A 25,742-nucleotide genomic window follows, 5' to 3' on the forward strand; every position below is an offset into this window, starting at 1 on the left:
AAGGTTTGGAGGGTGGTGGAAAATGAACTCCATTTGGCATGACTGACATTAGTGGAAGCCCACTTGAAATAAATAGAGTGTAGGTGACCAGTTGGCAGGTGGGATTCAGATGTCAGGTCTGGGTGAAGATTGAACGGTTGTCAGCGTTTCTGTGGTAATTGAAGACACAGGAAAAGATGATGATGTCCAGGGAGAGTGTGCAGTGGGAAGAGTAGAGAGCCTAGAACTGAGTCCAGGGAGCACCAGTGTTTTAATAGATGAGTGATGGAAGAGAGAGACTGAGGATTCTTCAGCAAGGTAGGAAAAAAACCAAGAGAACGGTTGTAGGGCAGAAGGTACTTACAGAAGAAGTGCGTGGGGATGGTTTAGCCTTCCCTGCTTCCTTGCCTTCCCTACCTGTTGGCCCAGGCTTTTTGCCAAAGATTCAGAAACGAAAAAGAAATTTCTTGAAATGAATGACTTGACTTGATTTCATTGTACACATTTAATTTAGCAAAACCTGTTCATTGTATCTCAAGCACTATGCTAGCTGCTAGGGATTTGAGGATGAGTTATCTTTGTTTCCGGAGGTGGTATGGAAGAGGGGTAGTTGGGGAATAATTTTTTGGCCATGTTTCCATGCAGTCTGGTTTAGACAATTCGGGGTCTAATAAAACGTTTTCTTCTCCTCAGAACAAACAGTCCCAATTAGAAGCCATCTTATGGAGTTAGGTCTAACAGCAGCAAAATTTGCTAGAAAACGAGGGAATGTGTCCCTTGCAACAAGACTGCTGGCACAGTGCAGTGAAGTTCAGCTGGGAAAGACCACCACTGCACAAGATTTAGTCCAACATTTTAAAAAACTATCAACCCAAGGTCAAGTGGATGAAAAATGGGGGCCTGAACTTGATATTGAGAAAACAAAATTGCTGTATACAGCAGGTTAGTAAAATTAATTATGGTTAATACATGAGTATAATAAAAATCATGTATATGAATGTTACTGTGTATGTTATAAGGTAGTAATAGGAAAGTTGATCATTTCCATCTGTTGAAGAATATTTGCATCCTGAATAATAAGTTGCTTGTTACTGACTTACCTTTATAATTCTATGGTTTTAAAAGAATTTTGTTGCAATGTATTACAGTAAGAAATACTTGCAGAGATCACTGATCACTGATTTTACATGTTTTTTTAACTTTACTATTTTGGGCCAGGTGCTCATGCCTACAATCCGAGCACTTTGGGAGGCCAAGATGGGAGGATTGTTTGAGCCTAGGAGTGTGACACCAGCCTGGGCAACAGAGTGAAACCTCAGCTATACTGAAATTCAAAGAAATTAGTGGGGTGTGGTGGAATATGCCTGTAGTTCTAACTCCTTGAGGGGCTGAGGTAGGAAAATTGCTTGAGCCTGGGAAGTTGAGGCTACGGTGAGCCCTGATTGTGCTACTGCACTTCAGCCTTGGTGACAGAGCAAAACCCTGTCTCAAAAGAAAAAAAAAGTTTAGTATTTTGGCTGGGCATAGTGGCTCATGTCTGTAGTCTCAGCACTTTGGGAGGCTGAGGCAATAGGATTGCTTGAGCCCGGGAGTTTAAAACCATCCTGGGCAACATGGTGAGGTCCTGTCTCTATTTTTTTAAGTTGATTATTTTACACTGAAATAATGTCAGTCATTTGCATTTTTGTTTGTTTTCTAACCCAAGTGCCTCCCTCCATCATTTGCTTTTAAAGTTTCTAAGTTCTGACTTTGTGGTTTTCTGTAGGCCAGTCAACGCATGCAATGGAAATGTTGAGTTCTTGTGCCATATCTTTCTGCAAGTCTGGGAAAGCTGAATATGCAGTTGCTAAGTCAATTCTGACACTGGCTAAATGGATCCAGGCAGAATGGAAAGAGATTTCAGGACAGCTGAAACAGGTTTACAGAGCTCAGCACCAACAGAACTTCACAGGTCTTTCTACTTTGTCTAAAAACATACTCACTTTAATAGAACTGCCATCTGTTAATACGATGGAAGAAGAGTATCCTCGGATCGAGAGTGAATCTACAGGTAGCGTTTCTTTGTTAGCTTTAGAATATTAATTTTAGAAGCTATTTTTTTTTCTGTTTTAAAGTTTATAATGTTATGCTGGCTATACTTTTCCATAAAAAATATATCTGTGGAAATTGAGTTTATTTTATTGTTGGGAAATAACTAAAACATATTTAGGATCGAATGCCATTTTGGAAGTCACTGAACTCTGCCCCCAGGCTATTTGCTTTTATGGACTTAGATGTTTTTGCTGACAATAAAATCCTGCCCCTCGTATCAAAAAATTTCACCTCACAATAGAAGGAGCAACAAAGATTTAAAATAGTTACCTGTGTTCGTATTGATTGGTGGAACACAGAAACTATAGAAAGATTCCAGTTTCCCATTTTCATGCTAGTGCTAGTAACAGAAAGATACCTTGCAGATAGGGTAGTTGATTCTTTCCATGTTTGAGTGCCTGTTGTGGAAGGCACCATTCCCCTGTTTTTAAAATTTGAGAGAAAATTTGGGAGATGATTTTCGTTGCTGAAACATGAGAGTATACCTTAATTTTGTTGTTCTGAAGTCTGAGAGTTTAGTTACTTACATTGGTGTTAATAATTTTGATAGGGTCTTGATATTCTTAAAGGATTTGTCTTGTCATCATTATAAATCTTCATCTTGGCAAATGCACTATAGCAGGCAGTGTCTTCACCTCTAACAAGGGAATAAAGATGTTTACCTCATGAGTCTGTATGAATGAAACGGTATACTCATCACCTATTTATTATTTTTGCCAGAATGATTAAAGTGAATCTGATCATGAGGAAATAGCCAGTCAGATTCATAATGCAAGACGTTCTACAGCACAGTTGACACCTGACTGTTTACAGTGTTCAGTGTCATGAAAGACATTGATGTCTTCCACAGGAGATAATATAATCTTACTTGGGAAGCTAATGAATTCATTTCAACATACCAACCTTTTAGACAACAGAATTCATATTTGTGCCTTATCAAGTTATGTACAGTAATATTATGGAACTTTTGATTGTTTGCAGATGAAAACCTAAAATGCTAATGGGAGTGTCATTAGGAATTTATGAATGTAATGTTGTTGAGTTCTTTTATTATAATTATTTTTTTTGTCCATTATGGCAGTGCATATTGGAGTTGGAGAACCTGACTTCATTTTGGGACAGTTGTATCACCTATCTTCAGTACAGGCACCTGAAGTAGCCAAATCTTGGGCAGCGTTGGCCAGCTGGGCTTATAGGTGGGGCAGAAAGGTGGTTGACAATGCCAGGTATGTTTAAATGTGTAGTTTATGCATTGCATAAATAGATATTTAAATGTCTGCTGATATGGTAAAGTTTTGGTAGCTAAAATACTGATGACTTGTTCATTTTTATAGTCAGGGAGAAGGTGTTCGTCTGTTGCCTAGAGAGAAATCTGAAGTTCAGAATCTGCTTCCAGACACTATAACTGAGGAAGAGAAAGAGAGAATATATGGTATTCTTGGACAGGCTGTATGTCGGCCAGCGGGGATTCAGGCAAGGAAAACATGGTGCTTGGGGCAAGACTGCTACTCCAAATCATTGATTTTGAGAAAACTGATCATATATATTTGATAAAATATTGAATGGGGCTTACCAATTGTTGTTGTAAACAAAAACTTCTGCGTTTTAAGATGAAAATGAGTTATATTTTTCTAAGAAGAATATACTTCTTTTGAGAAAATAAGGCATTTCCTTAGCGTCCTGTTAAAAGTAGGTGAAGTTGGTCTGGCATGGTGGCTCACACCTGTAATCCCAGCACTTTGGGAGGCCGAGGTGGTTGGATCACTTGAGGTCAGGAGTTTGAGACCAGCCAGCCATGGCAAAACCTCATCTCTACTGAAAATACAAAAATTAGCAGGGTGTGGTGGTGCATGCCTGTAATCCCAGCTACTCGGGAGGCTGAGGCAGGAGAACCATTTGAAGGTTGCAGTGAGATCGCACCACTGCACTCCAGCCTGGGTGACAGAGTGAGACTGTCTCAAAAGAAAAAATTAATAAGTGAAGTTCATTTTAGGTAAATTAAATTTGTTTTTAACTTACTCATCAGAAATTGTAGTTCTTAACCCTTGGTTATGAGCTTTTAAAATATGCCAGTGCACTGAAACTTACCCCCATTTATTCTGAATGAGACATGTGTGTGCATGTGTGTGTGTGTGCGTTTAAACTTACTAAGTGATGCTAACGTGCAGCCAGTGTTGAAAATGGACTAGATGATCTTAGAATTCACACTCTATCCCTTCAGAGTTCCGTCAATTTTAGAATGCCAATCTATGTTATTTAGTTGCAGTCCTCAAAGGCATGGATTTTATTTGCCAAGCTAAGCTATATCGATCAGTTCTTGCTGTAAACAGCAGCGTATCTTAAGTCTCTGCCTAAGCTGGTGTCTGGTACGTGCACAGTACTCTGAAGAGAATGAGGTTTATTATATGTATTCTGTGTACATTCAGCTTCAAACTTTTGAGCAGATTGTGCTTAAGTTTTTGCAGGCATAGGCTGGGCGCGGTGACTCACACCTGTAATTCCAGCACTTTGAGAGGCTGAGGCAGGCAGATCACCTGAGGTCAGGAGTTTGAGACCAGCCTGGCCAACATGGTAAAACCCTGTCTCTACTAAAAACACGAAAAAGCAGCAGGGTGTGGTAGTGGGCGCCTGTAATCCCAGCTACTCAGGAGGCTGAGGCATGAGAATCGCTTGAACCTGGGAGGCTGGGAGGCAGAGAGGTTGCAGTGAGCTGTGATCGTGCCATTGCACTCCAGCCTGGATGACAGAGTGAGACTTTGTCACAAGGAAAAAAAAATTTCTGCAGGCAGAATACTGTATTGTAACTTGGAAGCATTTAAAGTACAACGAAACCCCAGAAAAGTCTAATCTTTGCTAAATGCTTGTATTCTTCTTCACTGGCTTCATATTAGTAAATGTATCATAAAGAGAAGCATACTGACACTGACTTAGTTTATATAACACTAAATTTGGGATATTTTTATATATGAGAAGAATGTTTTTATGATAGTCAAATTGCATACCTTTTTCCCTTTTCAGTTTGTATTTAAAATAGCATTTTGTGCACAATTTCTTTTCAGGATGAAGATATAACCCTTCAGATAACAGAGAGTGAAGATAATGAAGAAGATGACATGGTTGATGTTATCTGGCGTCAGTTGATATCAAGCTGCCCATGGCTTTCAGAACTTGATGAAAGTGCAACTGAAGGAGTTATTAAAGTGTGGAGGAAAGTTGTAGATAGAATATTCAGCCTGTACAAACTCTCTTGCAGTGCATACTTTACTTTCCTTAAACTCAACGCTGGTCAAGTATGTAGCACAGTGTTCTAAGAAAATTAATTTGGAAACTTTTTCTTACTAAACAAAAATAGTGTTCTGAGTTATTTTCTTATTTATTCCCCTCATCTTTCACTCTTAGATTCCTTTAGATGAAGACGACCCCAGGCTGCATTTAAGTCACAGAGCGGAACAGAGCACTGATGATGTGATCGTCATGGCCACATTGCGCCTTCTGCGGTTGCTCGTGAAGCACGCTGGTGAGCTTCGGCAGTATCTGGAGCACGGCTTGGAGACAACACCCACTGCACCGTGGAGAGGTGACACCTGCATAAAATGTTTCTGGAAAAATAGTTTCTCATTAGGATATATAAGATTTTAAAAAGTGGTTTCCTTATGTTTATTATTTGAATGTGTAAAAGAACAGCCAGATTAAGTTCCTAGGACACCCTACACTACTTGTTACATCACTAGGACTTTACCTCCCACCTTTCCAAGAAATGGGAAGCTGAAAGCCAGGAGCTTTTTATGTACAAAATGAATTTTGGAGAGGATGGTGAATAATTTTCAAAAGGTTTTATATACCCTCTGTAAAAATTGTCTGTGTCTGCCTTGTTTGTAGGCATTCACAGAAGATAATTTCTCCACAACGTTTCTGAGTTTCCCTGGACTTTGATTACAGCCCTGTATCTAAACCAACCTTAACCAGACTTGCAAATCAAGAACTGGTTGATTGTGTGTGGTTCTTTATTATCACAGGGAGAAATCTGAACTCTTAAAATTTGTACTAATGCTGACACACATCAGGTTTTCTCTGTTTGATCTACGATGCTGATAGTTTCTTCATAGTTTTAAATAACTTTAAAGCATCTTTCTGTCTTCTCATCCTGAAGGAATTATTCCGCAACTTTTCTCACGCTTAAACCACCCTGAAGTGTATGTGCGCCAAAGTATTTGTAACCTTCTCTGCCGCGTGGCTCAAGATTCCCCACATCTCATATTGTATCCTGCAATAGTGGGTACCATATCGCTTAGTAGTGAATCCCAGGCTTCAGGTATGGAATATTCAAATATTGCTACTTTTAAGTATAAGTTATTGTGCCAGTAATTTTAGTTAGGTCAAAGTTTTTAAGCCTTATGTTCCAGAGTCGTTAGAGTTTGTAGGCTTTTTTTTTTTTTCTTTTTTCTTTTTTCTTTTTTGAGATGGAGTCTCACTCTGTTGCCCAGGCTGGAGTGTAGTGGTGCCATCTCAGCTCACTGCAATCTCTGCCTCCCAGGTTTAAGCAGTTCTCTGCCTCAGCTTCCCGAGTAATTGGGATTACGTGCATGTGCCACCACGCCCAGCTAATTTTTGTACTTTTAGTAGAGTAGGGGTTTCACCATCTTGGCCAGGCTGGTCTTGAACTCCTGACCTGGTGATCCACTTACCTCGGCCTCCCAAAGTGGTGGGATTACAGACATGAGCCACTGCGCCTGGCTGTAGGTTTTTTAATAGTAATAATTAGCATTTATTGAGGAGTAACTACTATGTATCTGACACCAGGACGTGTGCTTTACACATTACCTGTAGCCTTGACAGTAATCCACCAAGACGTGGAGAAATAGAGTAACTCTGCCAGGCTCACTGAGCTGTTACTGGTAGATAAGAATTGTACCGAACTTTTGGCCAGGTGCGGTGGCTCACACCTGTAATACCAGCACTTTGGGAGGCTGAGGAGGGTGGATCACTTGAGGCCAGGAGTTTGAGACCAGACCAGCCTGGACAACATGGTGAAACCCTGTTTCTATGAAAAAATACAAAAAATTAGCTGGGTGTGGTAGCACACACCTGTAGTCCCAGCTATTCGGGAGGCTGAGACACAAGAATCACTTGAACCCAGGAGACAGGTTGCAGTGAGCCGAGATTGTGCCAGTGTACTCCAACCTCAGCAACAGAGCTAGACCCTGTTTCCAAAGGAAAAAAAAAAAAAGAAAGGATTATACCAAGTTTTGAACTCTGGCTTGAAGAATACATTATTTGTTAAACACTTACTATCTTTCTCCTTTGTATCTTCCATTAGCTTGTAGTATTAATAAGTATGAAAGCTCAACCTATAAAAAGGCAGAATATCCACAATCTTTAATCAATTCAATGCATGGAAGGCAAATCAGTTCAGTGAGTGCTCTTGAGTCAAATAGATTATGAGTGTTTTCCCTAACTCAGCATATGCACATGGGAGAAATGTTCAAAGTATTCCTTGTTCTCCTATTTCATTACAGGAAATAAATTTTCCACTGCAATTCCAACTTTACTTGGCAATATTCAAGGAGAAGAATTGCTGGTTTCTGAATGTGAGGGAGGAAGTCCTCCTGCATCTCAGGATAGCAATAAGGATGAACCTAAAAGTGGATTAAATGAAGACCAAGCCATGATGCAGGATTGTTATAGCAAAATTGTAGATAAGCTGTCCTCTGCAAATCCAACCATGGTGTTACAGGTACAAAGAAACTCACATGTTGTAGAATAATTTTTTATAGAATAATCAAAGTTGCTTTTGCCAATCTGTATTGACAATCACTAGTCAGGGTTCTCTAATTGTATAATGAGCACAAATTGTACACACTTAACTTACGAAGTCCAGTGTTTGAAGAGCTGTGCTGTGGGTAGGCTTGTAGATGAACTGTTTGGGTGTGCCGTGTATGCAGGTTCAGATGCTCGTGGCTGAACTGCGCAGGGTCACTGTGCTCTGGGATGAGCTCTGGCTGGGAGTTCTGCTGCAACAACACATGTATGTCCTGAGACGAATTCAGCAGCTTGAAGATGAGGTCAAGAGAGTCCAGAACAACAACACCTTACGCAAGTATGTTTCCATACACTTGTCCTGAGATGGTGAAGCCGCCTCTTTTTTTAATGTGTCAAAGTATAACATAAAATTTACTATTTTAATCATTTTTAAGTGTACAATTCAGTGGCATTAAATACATTCACAATATTGTACAACCATCACCACGGTCTGTTTCCAGAATTTATTCATTATCTTAAACAAGAAGCTCTGTAGTCATTAAAGATTATCTCTTCATTTCCCCCTCACCTCAGTTCCTGGCCACCTCTATTCTACTTGCCATCTCTATGAATTTGCCTATTTTAGCTACTTCATAGAAGTAGAAACATACAGTATCCATCCTTTCGTGTTTGGCTTTTTATACTTAGAATAATGGCCTGAAGGTTTATTATGTTGTAACATGTGATAGAATTTCATTTTTTTTTTTTATGGCTGGATAATATTGTATGGATACACCACATTTTGTCCATCCTTGTGTTTATGGACAGCTGGGTTGCTTCTCCATTTTAGCTCTGTGAGCAATGCTGCTATGAACATTGGTGTACAAGTATCTGAGTCCCCGCTTTCTATTATTTTATGTGAATTTCGTGTATATTTTGTGGATGATCCAGTGGATTTGCTGAATTGTATGGCAGTTCTACTTCTAACTTACTGAGGAGCCAACACACTTTTCCACAGTGGCTGCATCATTTTACAGTCCTCCTAGCCATGCATGAGGGCTTCTTTTCTTTTCTTTTTTTGACAATACTTCTTTTCTTTTCTTTTTTTTGACAATAGCTGTAGTGATGGATGCGAAGTGGTATCTCATTGTGGTTTTGATTTGCATTTTCCTAATGACTAGTGATGTTTAGCATCCTTTCATGTGTTTATTGGCCATTTGCATATCTTTGGAGAAATGTCATTACAAATCCTTTGCCCATTTTTTAATTGGGTCTTTTTTTTTTTTTTATTGTTGAATTGTAGGAGTTCTCTATGTATTCTGGCTACTAACTAGCCCTTATCAGATCCATGGTTTGCAAATATTTGCGGCCATTCTGTGGGTTGTCTTTTCATTCTCTCCATAGTGTATAGCATTTTTTGATTTACAAAAGTTTTAATTTTGGTGTAGCTCAATTTAATTTGTCTGTTCTTTTGGTGCCATATCCAAGGAATCATTGCCAAATCTGGTGTCATGAAACCTTTCCCTTATGTTTTCTAAGAGTTTTGTAGTTTTAGGTTTTACGTTTAGGTCTTTGATCCATTTTGAGTTACTGCTTCATTCTTTTGCATGTTGATATTGCATTTTCCCTGCATCATTTAATTCGTTGAAAAGAGGAGCTGCCTCTTTTGTGAGCTGCATTTTTTAAAAAAACAAAAAAACAGTTATTGGTCGGGCACGGTGACTCATGCCTGTAATTCTGGCACTTTGGGAGGCCAAGGCAGGCGGATCACAAGGTCAGGAGATCTAGACCATCCTGGCCAACATGGTGAAACCCCGTCTCTACTAAAATACGAAAAATAAGCTGGGCGTGGTGGCACACGCGTGTGTAGTCCCAGCTACTCAGGAGGCTGAGGCAGAGGAATTGCTTGAACCCAGGAGGTGGAGGTTGTAGTGAGCCAAGATTGCACCACTCCATTCCAGCCTGGCGACAGAAAAAAAAGATTCTTTGTTAGTAATTTACTTTGTGAATATGTTATTGCTCTATTTAGACTTATTCCTTGGTACTGTTTACTTAACAGTTGATATATTTAAATTGTTCCATGTTTGTGTAAAACTTTAATGTACACATTTAAGTTTTTGAATAAAAATGTCTTCTTGGTCAGAGAAGAGAAAATTGCAATCATGAGGGAGAAGCACACAGCTTTGATGAAGCCCATCGTATTTGCTTTGGAGCACGTGAGGAGTATCACAGCGGCTCCTGCAGAAACACCTCATGAAAAATGGTTTCAGGATAACTATGGTGATGCCATTGAAAATGCCCTGGAAAAACTGAAGACACCGTCGAACCCTGCAAAGCCTGGGAGCAGCTGGATTCCATTTAAAGAGGTAGAGAGTAATCCCAAGCATGCTACTGAAATGGCACATCACAGTTGCCATGAGATATGAAATTTAAATAAGTGGACACCTTACTTGGAATGTAAGAGATTTTATAAGCCTGTAGAAGGCAGCCTGTGGCCAAATAAGTGTTTCTGTTTAAGAATTTGGAAATCAGTGGGCAAAGGGGGATGGATGGCAAAGGTGCCCAATCTTTCATGTGTGGAAGGCTCACACCAGTGAACAACAGATGAAGAAATTAGCCAAGGAAGGGCCTGTGACCCTGAGCTAAATATTGGTTGCCTGCTTTATTTGCCTCATAAAAGATAAGAAATTTAACCCTGTGCCTATGTAGTTTTTCATGAGAAGAGCATTCAGTATTTCTAATAGACAAAATAGTCACTTATAACAACATAAATTTTTATAAGTAGTTGTTCTGGAATCAGTTCCACATATGCTGCATGGAACATATTTGAGAATCCTTATCTTTTATGTTTTGGTTTTCTTAATTCTGTATTCTCTTAGGTCTTTATCTTTTCTAGCAAATAACACCATTAGTTGGGGGAGCTTATTACTTTGTAGCTGCAGCTTTTCCTTCTCCCTCCCTCTTTTCTCTGTGTCTTACCTTTATTGCTCCTAACTGATTTCCTTACTGAACTTGAGCAATGAGAAAGCTATTAAAAGATACATGTGGAAACAAAAAGTACAGCCAACTTTAGCAAATGCAAGGTGCTAAATTCAGAGCAAATAACTAGAAGTACAGGAAAGAAAACTAACATGAAGGATGAAGTTTATTATGTGTTCTTGCCAAAACTCGAGTTTCCTTGTGTGTGTGTAGGTGGGTGGGGGGGTGTTGTTTGTTTTTTTGAGATGGAGTCTCACTCTGTTGCCCAGGCTGGAGTGCAGTGGCACAATCTTGGCTCCCTGCAACCTCTGCCTCCCGAGTTTAAGTGATTCTCCTGCCTTAGCCTCCCGTGTAGCTGGGATTACAGGCATGCAGTACCACGTTTGGCTAATTTTTATACTTTTGGTAGAGATGGAGTTTCACCATGTTGGCTAGGCTAGTCTCGAGTGGTCCACCCTCTTTGGCCTCCCAAATTGCTGGGATTACAGGTGTGAGCCACCACTCCTGGCCTGTGTTTCCTTGTGTTCTAAGACCAGTTTCTTGTTTCTTTGTTTCTCTTTCAGTAAATCAAGTTAGAAAATCAGAAGAGGATATAGGAGGAAACCCTGTAAAACCCTGTGTGTGCTTGCACGTGTGTGTGTGTGTGTGTGTGTGTGTGTATGTGTCTATAATCACAGAAAAATTTTAAATGATTTTATACATTTTAAAGAATAATTTTAAAAATTAAGAATACCTGTGTCTCTCTTTTAGATAAAGTACAGCTAAAAAAAAAGGAATTATCTAAAGAAATTAAACTTTATAGAAGTCCTACTTCTCTCCCTAATTATATCTCCCCACCCACAACCAGTTTTCTGAGTTTTAATTAATCCCTATCTACTTTTTAAAAAATAGTTTTTGTTTATAGATGCATTTCTAAATGACATTGTTTAGTTTCTGCCCATTTTTGAACTTCTACGAATGAGATCATATTGTATGTACATGTCTACATTTTTTACTACCATATTGGATCGCTATTAAGTTTTAAAATAATTCAATGATTTTTTTGTGTGTGTTTGTGTAGCTAAACAATGTTCTGTTATGTGAAAATACCACAGTTTATTCTTTTGTCATTGAGCACTTGGGGTGTTTCCAATTGGTTTTTTTCTTTTTATGAACAGAGCTTGCTAAAGATTGCTTTACATTTTTTCACATGGAAGCAGAGTCCAGAATTTTTTAATTTGGGTGCATATTATTGAGTTCGCTGCATGTAACAACACACCTGTACATACAGTTCATTCCCTGTGATTATTAGAAAGTATTATGGGGCTTTTCTGCAAACCTCAAATGGTCAGACCTAAATGGTTACTTCTCTTTTAAAAATGTTCTTACTTGTCTTTTTCTTCAGTTTTGTTAAGTTTCTTAGAAATCCACCAGATTTCCTCTCCTCCAGTTTGATAAGAGTAGATTGAGCCTCATTTTTTCTTGTAATTTAATGTTAATAACTTTGCAGATGACTTTTTAAAGGTTTGTCTAACTGACAGCTGACTGCTAGCTGTACCTATTGCAAGGACTGGATTGTTTTGGTGTTGTGCATACATAGCTCAACATTGGGGAATTATTAATAGTTTGCTAAAAGCCCCAAATTGGGTGATGACCACAGCAGCGTTTTCCCTCTATTTCCTGTGATTTCACTGCTTGTTTGGACAGAGGAAAAGAAAGAGTCTTAACAAAGTAAGAATCCTGTAGTACACATCAGCCACTGGTGTTAACCCATCCAGGATTGCCCAGATCCCAGCACTGAGTTAAATATAGAAATTACAACAACAGATAGTTGTATGGTTTTTAAAATTTACTTTTGTTGTTGTTTTTGAGATAGGTTCTGCCTCTGTCACTCAGGCTCGAGCGCAGTGGCGTAATCTTGGGTCTCTGCAACCTCTGTCTCCTGGGCTCAATGATCCTCTTCTCCTGCCCTAGCTTCCCAAGTATCTGGGACTACAGGCATGAGCCACTGTGCCTGACTAATTTTTGTATTCTTTGTAGAGATGGGGTTTTGCCATGTTGCCCAGGCTGATCTTGAACCCCTGAATTCAAGTGATCTGCCTATCTCAGCCTCCCAGAGTTCTGGGATTACAGGCATGAGCTGCCACCCCTGGCCGAAAATTTACTTTTATGCCAGATTGAATGTGGAAGAAAATAAGTGTTCTAATCTAATGTAAATTTGTTTCTCCCATCTTATGAGTATAGATAATGCTAAGTTTGCAACAGAGAGCACAGAAACGTGCAAGTTACATCTTGCGCCTTGAAGAAATCAGTCCATGGTTGGCTGCCATGACTAACACTGAAATTGCTCTTCCTGGGGAAGTCTCAGCCAGAGACACTGTCACAATCCATAGTGTGGGCGGAACCATCACAATCTTACCGACTAAAACTAAGCCAAAGAAACTTCTCTTTCTTGGATCAGATGGGAAGAGCTATCCTTATCTTTTCAAAGGTAGGATTTAAGACTTACTCCATTTTTCAGAAGAGTATTAGTTTTACTAATGCTTTGTGTGGGTGTATATGGTAGGAGATTATTTCAGGCGAATTTCTGTATGTTATTATTAGCCTGCAGTGCCCTATGTCTTATGTGCTTTTGAAGGGTAGTGGTTGGATGCTGTGCAGAAAGATTTTCCACCCCCACTTTGTGTATGAACTTGTACAAGCAGGACAAGTGAGGTACAGCTAATAATGCTAACATCTACTGCCAGTATCTTGTCCCAAAATAGAATTATTTAATGCTCTCAGCATGCCTCATGGACTGTCAGTTTTTGACTGCCATTGCTAGTTGAAAAAGAGGAGTGGTATGCTCCCAACCTTGTTTAATCACCTATTCTAGCTATTTTAATTTTGTTTTCATAGGACTGGAGGATTTACATCTGGATGAGAGAATAATGCAGTTCCTATCTATTGTGAATACCATGTTTGCTACAATTAATCGCCAAGAAACACCCCGGTTCCATGCTCGACACTATTCTGTAACACCACTAGGAACAAGATCAGGACTAATCCAGTGGGTAGATGGAGCCACACCCTTATTTGGTCTTTACAAACGATGGCAACAACGGGAAGCTGCCTTACAAGCACAAAAGGTTGATTAAATCATCAACACAGTGTATTAGTCTATTCTCTGTTATTGTGTGAAATGCTTCTAGGCTTACTAGACCATTTTTGCATATTTATAAGCGGTTAAAGAAGGAAAAGACTTGAGGTCCCTAGGAAAGTATTTTTGAGGTTTTTTTTTTTTTTTTTTTTTTTTTTTTGAGACACAGTCTTGCTCTGTCGCCCAGGCTGGAGTGCAGTGGTGTGGTTTTGGGTCACTGCAACCTGTGCCTCCCAGGTTCAAGCAATTCTCCTGCCACAGGCTCCCAAGTAGCTGGAACTATGGGGGGTGCACAACCACAACTGGGTAATTTTTGTTATTTTTAGTAGAGATGGAATTTTGCCATGTTGTCCAGGTTGGTCTTGAACTCCTGGCCTCAAGTGATTCACCTGCCTCGGCCTCCCAAAATGCTGGGATTACAGGCATGAGCCACCGCCTCTGGCCTTGAGGTACCTTTTATAAAAATAAAATTGTTTGCTTTTTTGTTTTGTTTTGTTTTTTAAAGGAACAGGGTCTTACTTTGTTGTCCAGGCTAGAGTGCAGTGGTATGATCATAGCTCATTGCCGCCTTGAACTCCTGGGCTCAAGTATTCCTTCCACCTCAGCCTCCTTAAGTGCAGGGATTATAGGGATGAGCCACCACACCCAGCCAAAAATAGTTATATAAGAGGCAAAAATGATGGCATTGGGTTTATCTTAACTTGAGACAGATTTGGAGAAGGGGAATGTGTGGTTGTTCATCACTCAGTAACTTGATAATTTACAGCTTAATGTTTTTATTGGATTTACATTCTTTTAAATTAAATTTGTAAACAATTGCTTTAAAACCCAGTTCTTTTATATTTGTAAATAAGCAATTTTAAATTTGAAATTAATCACCATGGCATCCTATTTTGTATCTGTGAATTTTATGCTTTGATTTAGACTAGGAGTTTAATTTAGAATATATTTTAGCCATGTATCTGAGTGCTTAATATATGCCAGGAACAGTACTAAGCTCTTAGGATACTGAGATAAATTTTATACAGTCTTATCTTCAGGATCCCACATCTAGCTAAAGAAAATGCTTCTGATTAGGGTAGGTAGGGGAAAAGAGCAAGAGTTTGAAAGGAGTCAAGTTTTAAACCTAGGCACAGGAGACTTCAGAATTGTTATTGAAGGATAATTTCGAAATAGTAATTAGAAAAGGGCTATCTAAATTCTCATGTAATGTGTTTTTGAATTTCTGTTAATTTTATATTACTGATTAAGTCGTGTGAAGAATGAAGTATGTGCATAAATTATGAACTAAATTGTAAAACTGAATTCTGTATTATAAAGAAGAAAGTAACTTGAGTGTTTAGTTTTGAATTGAACCTTAAGAAAATTAAACAGTAGACTGATTTTTCAATAAAGTGAATGGGCCTAATTAAAAGGTGTATAAGAAAGATCCATAGTCCAGAAGAATTAGCTATTTTGTATTAATACATGAAATTTAGCTGAGTAATGAGAGAATGCTACTGAAAAATCATTTTTAAAAATTCTACTTTACATATAAAAGGCACTCTTTTTCCTTATATAAAATTGATCTTTTCTTTTTTTAAAAAATTGTTTTTTCTTAAGGCCCAAGATTCCTACCAAACTCCTCAGAATCCTGGAATTGTACCCCGCCCTAGTGAACTTTATTACAGTAAAATTGGCCCTGCTTTGAAAACAGTTGGGCTTAGCCTGGATGTATCCCGTCGGGATTGGCCTCTTCATGTAATGAAGGCTGTATTGGAAGAGTTAATGGAGGCCACACCCCCGAATCTTCTTGCCAAAGAGCTCTGGTCATCTTGCACAACGCCTGATGAATGGTGGAGAGTTACACAGGTATGTGCTTTGTTTTCGACTGTACTCAGTAGTATTTCTTTTGTCTGCTACCTTCTTACCTATCTTGTTTGTCCTCCTTCCCTTCCTTCCTCTGTCCCTCCAGACTTGGTAGTTTCAGACCTATATTTGAGTTTAATATTACAGTTACAAAGACATGAACATGACTATGTCCGAGGGCAGGATGGGGAAAGAGTTACGGATGAAATGAAAAGGAGATCCTAAGTGAATTAACACAGGAACAGAAAACCGAATACCGCATGTTCTCACTTATAAGTGGGAGTTAAACATTGAACACACATGGACACAAAGAAGGGAACAACATACACTGGGGCGTACTTGAGGGTGGAGGGCAGTAGGGAGATGAGGTAGGAAAAAATACCTGTTGGGTCACTACCTGGGTGACAGAATAATGTGTACACCAAACCCCAGTGACATGCAGTTTACCCACGTAAAGACCTACACGTGTCCCTCTAAACCTAAAATAAAAAGTTGGAAGGAAAAAAAATTTTTTTAATCAATATTTAAATTTAAAAAAAGAGGCTGGGCATGGTGGCTCACATCTGTAATCCCAGCACTTTTGGAGGCCGAGATGGGTGGATCACCTGAAGTCAAGAGTTCGAGACCAGCCTGCCCAACATGGCGAAAGCCTGTTTCAACTAAAAATACAAAAAAAAAAAAAAAAAATTAGCCAGGCATGGTGGCGGGTGCCTGTAATCCCAGCTACTCGGGAGGCTGAGGCAGGAGAATCACTTGAACCCAGGAGGTGGAGGTTGCAGTGAGCCGAGATTGCACCACTGCACTCCAGCCTGGGCGACAAGAGCGAAACTCTGTCTTTAAAAAAAAAAAAAGAAAAGAATAAAAAATTTAGAAAGAGACAAACTAGGAAGGTTAAAGAAAAGTTTTTTTGTTTGTGTTTTTTTTTTAATCCAGCATCCTGATAGCTGATTAGTACCAATCAGGTCTACAGTGTTGTATGCCTGCATGACCACATGCAGCAACCTTGAGGAATGCTTTTTATTTGCTGATTTATTTTAAACTAAGGGGTAGGTTTATGGCGCTTTGTAAATTTTATAGTATCACGTCCATGTTGGAGGGCAATTTCTTAATGATGTTTCGCTTGCTGCCCCCATTTCCTTTCCTTTAGTCTTATGCAAGATCTACTGCAGTCATGTCTATGGTTGGATACATAATTGGCCTTGGAGACAGACATCTGGATAACGTTCTCATAGATATGACGACTGGAGAAGTTGTTCACATAGATTACAATGTTTGCTTTGAAAAAGGTAAAATAAAAGTAAACTTTACATTTATGAGGGCCAAATGTTTTTTGGTGAAAGGGCAAAAATATAATGGTTTGTCTTTTCAAGGTAAAAGCCTTAGAGTTCCTGAGAAAGTACCTTTTCGAATGACACAAAACATTGAAACAGCACTGGGTGTAACTGGAGTAGAAGGTGTATTTAGGCTTTCATGTGAGCAGGTATGCTGTTTTCTCTTCTCCCTTTTAGTGTACTTGTTAAATAAGCAAAACCTATGGAATAAAAAACACACTTTAGTGATGAAACTTGTGGCAGACCTTATTTTAAAAACTCTCCTGAAAACAGGTTTTACACATTATGCGGCGTGGCAGAGAAACCCTGCTGACGCTGCTGGAGGCCTTTGTGTACGACCCTCTGGTAGACTGGACGGCAGGAGGCGAGGCGGGGTTTGCTGGTGCTGTCTATGGTGGAGGCGGCCAGCAGGCCGAGAGCAAGCAGAGCAAGAGAGAGATGGAGCGAGAGATCACCCGCAGCCTGTTTTCTTCCAGAGTAGCTGAGATTAAGGTGAAGCCCAGTGACAGAATAAGTCCTTGTCTTCTTTTTATTAATAGAGTAAACATGCTCATCAAAATGTTGAGGCAAATTGTTTCTCTAATTTTTTGGCAAGACTAATGTATAATATTGAAATGGCAGTTAAATGTGGCAATTTGATGTTATCTTTTTATTAGGTAATTCTTCCACACAAACATGCACAGTTACATTCCACACTCCTAAGAGGTGGGTTCGTGATTTGAAAAAATTATATTTCTTAATTATTGAAATGATGTTTACCAGTGATGACTGTAAATGTTCTTTAATTGGGTAGCTTCCCTTCCCCATCTGGTAGCCAGGGACGCCAATCTTGTTCTGGGTGACATTGGCAACTTTTAATACATGGTATTATGAGATTGAGCCTGTCAGTTTACGCCTGTGTAAACTTGAACACGTTAGTTGTCTTTGTACGGTGGAGGCAATGCATCACCCCTTTGGGGTTTTGTAGAGTTTTGTTTTTCTGATGCTGTCATGTCTCACAATAGGCCCTGTAAGAATCTTCCTAATTGTAATATCTTTTTACAGGTGAACTGGTTTAAGAATAGAGATGAGATGCTGATTGTGCTTCCCAAGTTGGACAGTAGCTTAGATGAATACCTAAGCTTGCAGGAGCAACTGACAGATGTGGAAAAACTGCAGGGCAAACTACTGGAGGAAATAGAGTTTCTAGAAGGAGCTGAAGGGGTGGATCATCCTTCTCACACTCTGCAACACAGGTTTAAAACAGTGTTGAATTCTTCTAAATATGTGCCATTAATTAGAATTTTCATATTTATATAAACATCAATAGGGATTAGAATTACTGTAACAACTCACGTAAATGATAAAAGCTGTCTCAGTGACTGCAACTTCAAAGTGTTAGTAAACAAAAATTCACTGAAATTTTCCGCTTTGATTTTATTTAACTTAATTGTTTGAATGACTAATTATGGGAGATAGGTGGGTGTAGTGGTTAGAACACAAAACTTTGAATCAGAAAATCTGGGTTTTGGTTTTCTTATTACCATTATTGTATCTGAGTCCTTACTCATTTGTACAATGGCAGCTACTTCATCTACCTCACTGAGTTAAGTATTAAATAGGGTGGTTAACTGAAAGAATCTTATACACAGCAGGTGCTCAGTAAAGGGTAGTTGAATATGAAAGTGTTAAGCATTGCGTGAGGCTCTCAGATTACAAAGATCTGTCAAGCATGAGTTTCTAACCTTCAGGGAACCCAAAACTTGGCAGATGTGGTAGTTTTAATTAAAATGTCGTGAGCATAGTTGAGAGAATCACAGGGTCAGGAAAAACAGAGAAGTAAGGGACATTCGAAGGGGGCCCTCAAGATGGATAAGGAGCATACCGGACAGTCCATGTGTGAGCACATTCCAGGGTAGGAAAGTATGTGGAAGAAAACATCAGTAAATCATTTGACTTTGTTTGTGTCCCCCTGATTAGGTACTCTGAACACACCCAACTACAGACTCAGCAAAGAGCTGTTCAGGAAGCAATCCAGGTGAAGCTGAATGAATTTGAACAGTGGATAACACATTATCAGGCTGCATTCAATAATTTAGAAGCAACACAGCTTGCAAGCTTACTTCAAGAGATAAGCACACAAATGGACCTTGGTATGGGTTGACTTATTATAGATTCACATGTGAAACTCTGAGTTTTATAGTCATGTTTTTGCGTGGGGTCCTGGTTTGTGCTTGCTTTTAGTGACAGCTGACTTGACACTGTTTTACTGTCATTAATATTGTCTTTTACCAAAAGGTCCTCCAAGTTACGTGCCAGCAACAGCCTTTCTGCAGAATGCTGGCCAGGCCCACTTGATTAGCCAGTGCGAGCAGCTGGAGGGGGAGGTTGGTGCTCTCCTGCAGCAGAGGCGCTCTGTGCTCCGTGGCTGTCTGGAACAACTGCATCACTATGCAACTGTGGCTCTGCAGTATCCAAAGGCCATATTTCAGAAACATCGAATTGAACAGTGGAAGACCTGGATGGAAGAGCTCATCTGTAACACCACAGTAGAGCGTTGTCAAGAGCTCTACAGGAAGTAAGTTGATAGTGCTTAATTTTCTTTCTTTCTTTCTTTTTTTTCTTGAGACGGAGTCTCGTTCTGTCACCCAGGCTGGAGTGTAGTGGCATGATCTTGGCTCACTGTAACCTCTGTCTCCCAGGTTCAAGCGATTCTTCTGCCTCAGCCTCCCAAGTAGCTGGAGCTACACCACCACCACGCCCGGCTAATTTTTGTCTTTTTAGTACAGATGGGGTTTCACTAAATTGTCCAGGCTGGTCTTGAACTCCTGACCACGTGATCTGCCTGCTTGGGCCTCCCAAAGTTCTGGGATTACAGGTGTGAGCCACTGTGCCTGGCCAGTTTTATTTCTTGTTGGGTGTGGAAGCAAAGTTGTATTCTACAGCCTCGACCTCCCTGGGCTCAGGTGATCCTCCCACTTCAGCCTCCCAAGTAGCTGGGACCATGGGCGTGTGTCACCATGCCTGAAAAATTTTTATATTTTTTTGTAGAGATGGAGTTTCGCCATGTTGCCCAGGCTGGTCTCGAACTCCTGAGCTCTAGCGATCCTCCTGCCTTGGCCTCCCAAAGTGCTAGGATTACAGGGGTATGAGCCATAGTGCCTGGACTCAAATGTTGATTCTGTCACAGTCATCAACAAGTCCTCTTAGGAAATTGCTTAAGCATCTGTAAAATGTCAATAATGATTTCTACTTTTCAAGGTTTGTTTGAGGACTAAATACAATATTCTTTTGTATGTTGGGGGTGGTTGTGTTAAAACAAGCACCTCTTTGTTATTTTTATAGATATGAAATGCAGTATGCTCCCCAGCCACCCCCAACAGTGTGTCAGTTCATCACTGCCACTGAAATGACCCTGCAGCGGTATGCAGCAGACATCAACAGCAGACTTATTAGACAAGTGGAACGCTTAAAACAGGAAGCTGTCACTGTGCCAGTTTGTGAAGATCAGTTGAAAGAAATTGAACGTTGCATTAAAGTTTTCCTTCATGAGAATGGAGAAGAAGGATCTTTGAGTCTAGCAAGTGTTATTATTTCTGCCCTTTGTACCCTTACAAGGTGAGTTAGCCAACTTCATATTGGACCATTTCCTGTGTCTTATTTTTAATCCCAAACCTAAAATGTTCTTTTGCTTTCCTTAGTCTTGCCCAGTGTTACAGCTGCTTGCTTGCTTTTCAGATTTTAGTTATCTTGGTGGTTTTTTTTTTTTTTTTTGAGACAGGGTCTCACTCTTGACACCGAGGCTGGAGTGCAGTGACACGATCTCGGCTCACTGCAACCTCAGCCTCCTGAATAACTGGGACTACAGGTGTGTGCCACCACTCCTGGCTAATTTTTGTATTTTTTTGGTAGAGATGGGATTTTGCCATGTTGGTCAGGCTGCTCTCAAACTCCTGACCTGAAGTAATCTACCCACCTCGGCCTCCGAAAATGCTGGAATTACAGGCATGGCCTTGACCCGGCCAATTACCTTGTTTTGTGTATACATTTAAGTTTCACTATACAGATATTTATCTCTTGTAGGCGTAACCTGATGATGGAAGGTGCAGCGTCAAGTGCTGGAGAACAGCTGGTTGATCTGACTTCTCGGGATGGAGCCTGGTTCTTGGAGGAACTCTGCAGTATGAGCGGAAACGTCACCTGCTTGGTTCAGTTACTGAAGCAGTGCCACCTGGTGCCACAGGACTTAGACATCCCGAACCCCATGGAAGCGTCTGAGACAGTTCACTTAGCCAATGGAGTGTATACTTCACTTCAGGTGAGCACTTTTATTTTAAATATTAGTTTGTTTTAGATACTGAATATTGTCTTTCTCATCTCTTTAATCCAGGAAAACAATTTGACTTCCACTTTTGTTGCTCAGCCAGTCATTTAAAGGAAAGATAATTGTGAGGTTTATAGCTGTAACTTGGTTACAGTTGCTCTTTGTTTTTTTGAATTTTTATAGCGACTTTATTTGTAGTAGTCAAAAACTGGAATCAAATCAAAAGTTCATCAATAAGCAAATGGATAAATAAAATATGGTACATCCACATAATGGAATACTTCTTAGCAATTAAAGTGAATGACCCCTTGATACATACAGCCACATGTATGACTCTCAGAATAATTATGCTGAGTAAAGAAAGCTAGACATTTCTACCCCTATAAATGGAGAGTGTATAATAGGATAAAAAGCAGATCAGTGTTTACCTGGAAGTGGAGGAGGTGATATGGAGAAGTATGAGTGAGAGAGATTAAAAAGAGTCAGGGGGAAACTTGTAGGGTAATCGGTATGCTGATTTTCTTGATTGTGGTGACAGTTTCATGAGTGTATGCAAGTACCAAAGTATACCAAATTATATGTTTAAAACGTGCAGTTTATTATGTGCAAATTATACCTTGATAGGACTTTTTTTTGAAGGGAAATAGAAGCCACTTATAACCAAACCAAAAAGAGAATAACAATACTAATATCACTATCGGAAATATGATTCCTAAAAATTAGTAACATTATATAACAGACTTTAGGATAGTTCTTTTTGTTCTTAAGGTACATCATCCTAGGAATGTTTAATTATATAACTTTTTAAGTCATTTGAAATAGTTCCTGAAAAATTTCACACGACTACAAAACAATTTAAAAAGAAAATTTTTAAAAGTAGAAATAAAAAGTAAACAAAAGATGTACTTACATGAATGAGTTGATGGCATAGTTACATACGTTTGCTCTTAATATATGGCTCTAAGTCTCCAAATATGTAACTTAGCTAAACTCAGAAAACATTAAAATTTTTTTTCTTATTTATTTATAGGAATTGAATTCAAATTTCCGGCAAATCATATTTCCAGAAGCACTTCGATGTTTAATGAAAGGGGAATACACGTTAGAAAGTATGCTGCATGAACTGGACAGTCTTATTGAGCAGACCACCGATGGCGTTCCCCTGCAGACTCTAGTGGAATCTCTTCAGGCCTACTTAAGAAATGCAGCTATGGGACTGGAAGAAGAAACACATGCTCATTACATCGATGTTGCCAGGCAAGTGAATGCTGGCTGTGCCGTTTCCTCGTAAAAGAGATGGGACAGCCAGAGAAAGGGATTCTGAGCTCTTTACCTTAAGTTTACTTTTAGTTTTTAGAGCAGGTATAATTACTTATAAATGCTCATACACATATCTTTTTAAAACTTTTTTATTTTGAAATGATTATACATCACAAGAACTTGCTTTAAAAAAAAGTGCAGGCAGGTATTGTGCATGCTTCATCCTTCCTTCAATGTTAGTATCTATAGCAATACTATGAAACCGACAATGATATAGTCCACACTGCTTACTCAGATTTCACTAGTTATATATGCACTCACTTGTGTGTGTGCATGTGTGCAAGTGTATAGTTCAGTCACATAGATACATATATCCTTTTAGTGCTTGTGGTTACATACATGTACATACACACAGTCAAACATGATATTTTTTAAGCCATCTTGTAGAACCCTGTGGAGGCACCTGAGACAAGTTTATTTAGCTAACAGAGTATACACCTCATTTCAAGTGAATACTTTTAAATTAGTTTAAATATTATAAGTTTGTTTTAGCTAATTGAATATAGTATTTTTCGTCTCAGTCCAGAAAAGCAATCTGACTTTGAAATCTGTAGAGTTTGGGCAGTTCCTCCAGGCATGCATTGTATGCAGAGCTAAGCCCTAAGCTCCTTTGTCCCTAGTGATTCAAGGCCTCTTTTCTTTGGCATTCCAATGTCTAATTCACAAAAGAAGTATAATTGAGAGAGCAGAAATGAATTGTAGCACCGTTTCCTCCCATGGGAAATTTCAAAGATACAAGAAAGTAGAGAGAATAGATTTCTAATGAACCCCATGTCGCCACCTTTGGTAATTATCTGCACTGGGTTAGTCTGGTTTAAATTTACTATCCTAGTTATTTTGAAGCAAATATTTTTTTCATTCTTAAATATTAATAATGCAAGAAGTATATATATGTGTGTGTATGTATGTGTGTGTGTGTGTGTGTGTATATATATATATGATCTTATTTTTCTTGACTGTGGTGTCATTATTTCACGAAAAAAGTAGCAATAATTCCTTAATGTTAATTATCCTGCATTCAGAAATTTCCTATTTCTCATGTTTCTTTGGAGTGGTTATATTCATAGAATAAGAAATATATACATATATATTAATAAATATATATTCATATATATATATATATATTTTTTTTTTGAGATGGAGTCTCGCTGTGTTGCTAGGCTGGAGTGCAATGGTGCGATCTCAGCTCACTGCAGCCTCCATCTCCTGGGTTCAAGAGATTCTCCTGTCTCAGCCTCCCGAGTAGCTGGGACTGTAGGCGTACTCCACCTTGCCCAGCTAGAAAAAGTGTAATCATTAATAGCATAAACAAATATTAGCTAAGTAGCGATTTAGATTATTTGTAGAACAGCTTTATCATATAATTTTTAGCAGTATTTAAAAAGTTAAATGCTAGATCTGTACATCTTTGTTTTGCACTGAATTTCAGACTTCATTTTCTCTCTCTTAATATCCTATCTGGATTCGCCTTATCCTCATACAGAGGAATGTTTACCTAAATGTGTACTTTGGGTAACAAGCTTTGTGCCTGGATCTATGGCAGCCTGTCTGTGCCTTGTTTCAGAGAAGCTTTTTTTTGGGTAATCTCAAGGAAAATCTCATACCATCTTACAGCAATTTTTCCATTAGACATTTATCTGGTAGCTTAACATTTTTAATTCTCTTAAAAATTCTTAATAGTTCCAGCCATCTGGAATGATTTCTGTGTGTGTGTGTGTCTGTGTGTGGGGTAAGATATAGTGCCCGGATACTTAAGCACTATATAAGTCTTAATGGTAATGTGAGGGGTGAATTTCTGAAGACCTTACATTCAAAATGTGCATAAAAACCAAGTATACCCAAAACAGCAAGTAGAGTTTGTTGTATCGTATCTTACAGTAGTATTGTGAACATACTTGACAATTTACTAGGTCCACCAGCTTTAGAATGGTGTGATTTCTGACATTTTCAATATGGGATTTTACATTATTTCATATTTTGTGTGTAAAAGTGAGACTAATCACTCAAGTTTGCATAAAATTTAATCACATAACAGTCATTAATAATGAATTGGAATCATTGAAATCCTATTGTGGTTGACATGAAATACCATTTTATCATCATAACACTCCTGTTTTTTTGAGATGGAGTTTCGCTCTTGTTGCCCAGACTGGAGTGTAATGGCGCGATCTTGGCTCACAGCAACCTCCACCTCCTAGGTTGAAGTGATTCTCCTGCCTCAGCCTCCCAAGTAGCTGGGATTACAGGTGCCCACCACCACACCCGGCTGATTTTTTTATAGTTTTAGTAGAGACGGGGTTTCTCCATGTTGGCTGGGGTTTCTCCATGTTGGCCAGGCTGGTCTCGAACTCCTGATCTCAGGTGTTCCGGCCACCTAGGCCTCCCAAAGTGCTGGGATTACAGGCGTGAACCACTGCACCCGGCCTAATAACACTTCTTCTTAATGCCAGAAGGCTTTCTAGAGTTCGCATGCAGCTGTGAGATGTACTGACTTTTTATGTTCCTACCAAAGGCATTACTTTTCAGCGAAGGTTTTAACTCCCTTTGTTTTCCTGTAGACTACTACATGCTCAGTATGGTGAATTAATCCAACCAAGAAATGGTTCAGTTGAAGAAACACCCAAAATGTCAGCTGGCCAGATGCTTTTGGTAGCATTCGATGGCATGTTTGCTCAAGTTGAAACTGCTTTCGGCTTATTAGTTGAAAAGGTAAATGTGGACTTGGATTTAAAAATGATGCAAGTGCCATAAAGTAGTTGTTCAGTTGTGTGAAGAGTGGGGAAATGAACTTTGTTTTCTTTCATTTACATAGTTGAACAAGATGGAAATTCCTATAGCTTGGCGAAAGATTGACATCATAAGGGAAGCCAGGAGTACTCAAGTTAATTTTTTTGATGATGATAATCACCGGCAGGTGCTAGAAGAGATTTTCTTTCTAAAAAGACTCCAGACGATTAAGGAGTTCTTCAGGCTCTGTGGTACCTTTTCTAAAACATTGTCAGGTAATATTCTACCTGTAAACATGCTAGCTTTA

General features: G+C 39.2%; 1 protein-coding gene across 5 annotated transcripts in view; it reads left to right on the forward strand.

Moving 5' to 3' along the window:
• SMG1 (SMG1 nonsense mediated mRNA decay associated PI3K related kinase) overlaps window positions 1-25,742 on the forward strand; it is a 115,563-nt gene that overhangs the window by 71,425 nt on the left and 18,396 nt on the right. For 4 of the 5 annotated variants that reach the window (XM_009196080.3, XM_021931790.2, XM_009196082.3 and 1 more), the window contains 23 exons: window positions 673-921; window positions 1,745-2,029; window positions 3,152-3,296; window positions 3,405-3,543; window positions 5,130-5,360; window positions 5,470-5,647; window positions 6,221-6,382; window positions 7,587-7,804; window positions 8,013-8,167; window positions 9,953-10,175; window positions 13,012-13,258; window positions 13,666-13,895; window positions 15,509-15,757; window positions 16,902-17,234; window positions 17,359-17,577; window positions 18,130-18,320; window positions 19,045-19,217; window positions 19,363-19,642; window positions 20,410-20,682; window positions 21,148-21,382; window positions 22,419-22,645; window positions 25,267-25,417; window positions 25,521-25,710. In XM_009196080.3, the coding sequence (XP_009194344.3) occupies window positions 673-921; window positions 1,745-2,029; window positions 3,152-3,296; window positions 3,405-3,543; window positions 5,130-5,360; window positions 5,470-5,647; window positions 6,221-6,382; window positions 7,587-7,804; window positions 8,013-8,167; window positions 9,953-10,175; window positions 13,012-13,258; window positions 13,666-13,895; window positions 15,509-15,757; window positions 16,902-17,234; window positions 17,359-17,577; window positions 18,130-18,320; window positions 19,045-19,217; window positions 19,363-19,642; window positions 20,410-20,682; window positions 21,148-21,382; window positions 22,419-22,645; window positions 25,267-25,417; window positions 25,521-25,710 (4,983 nt within the window). The remainder of the gene's footprint in view (window positions 1-672; window positions 922-1,744; window positions 2,030-3,151; window positions 3,297-3,404; window positions 3,544-5,129; window positions 5,361-5,469; window positions 5,648-6,220; window positions 6,383-7,586; window positions 7,805-8,012; window positions 8,168-9,952; window positions 10,176-13,011; window positions 13,259-13,665; window positions 13,896-15,508; window positions 15,758-16,901; window positions 17,235-17,358; window positions 17,578-18,129; window positions 18,321-19,044; window positions 19,218-19,362; window positions 19,643-20,409; window positions 20,683-21,147; window positions 21,383-22,418; window positions 22,646-25,266; window positions 25,418-25,520; window positions 25,711-25,742) is intronic. The other variant, XM_003916602.4, reaches the window with a different exon arrangement.

Source organism: Papio anubis, chromosome 18 (assembly GCF_008728515.1).
Source record: "Papio anubis isolate 15944 chromosome 18, Panubis1.0, whole genome shotgun sequence".
NCBI lineage: Eukaryota > Metazoa > Chordata > Mammalia > Primates > Cercopithecidae > Papio > Papio anubis.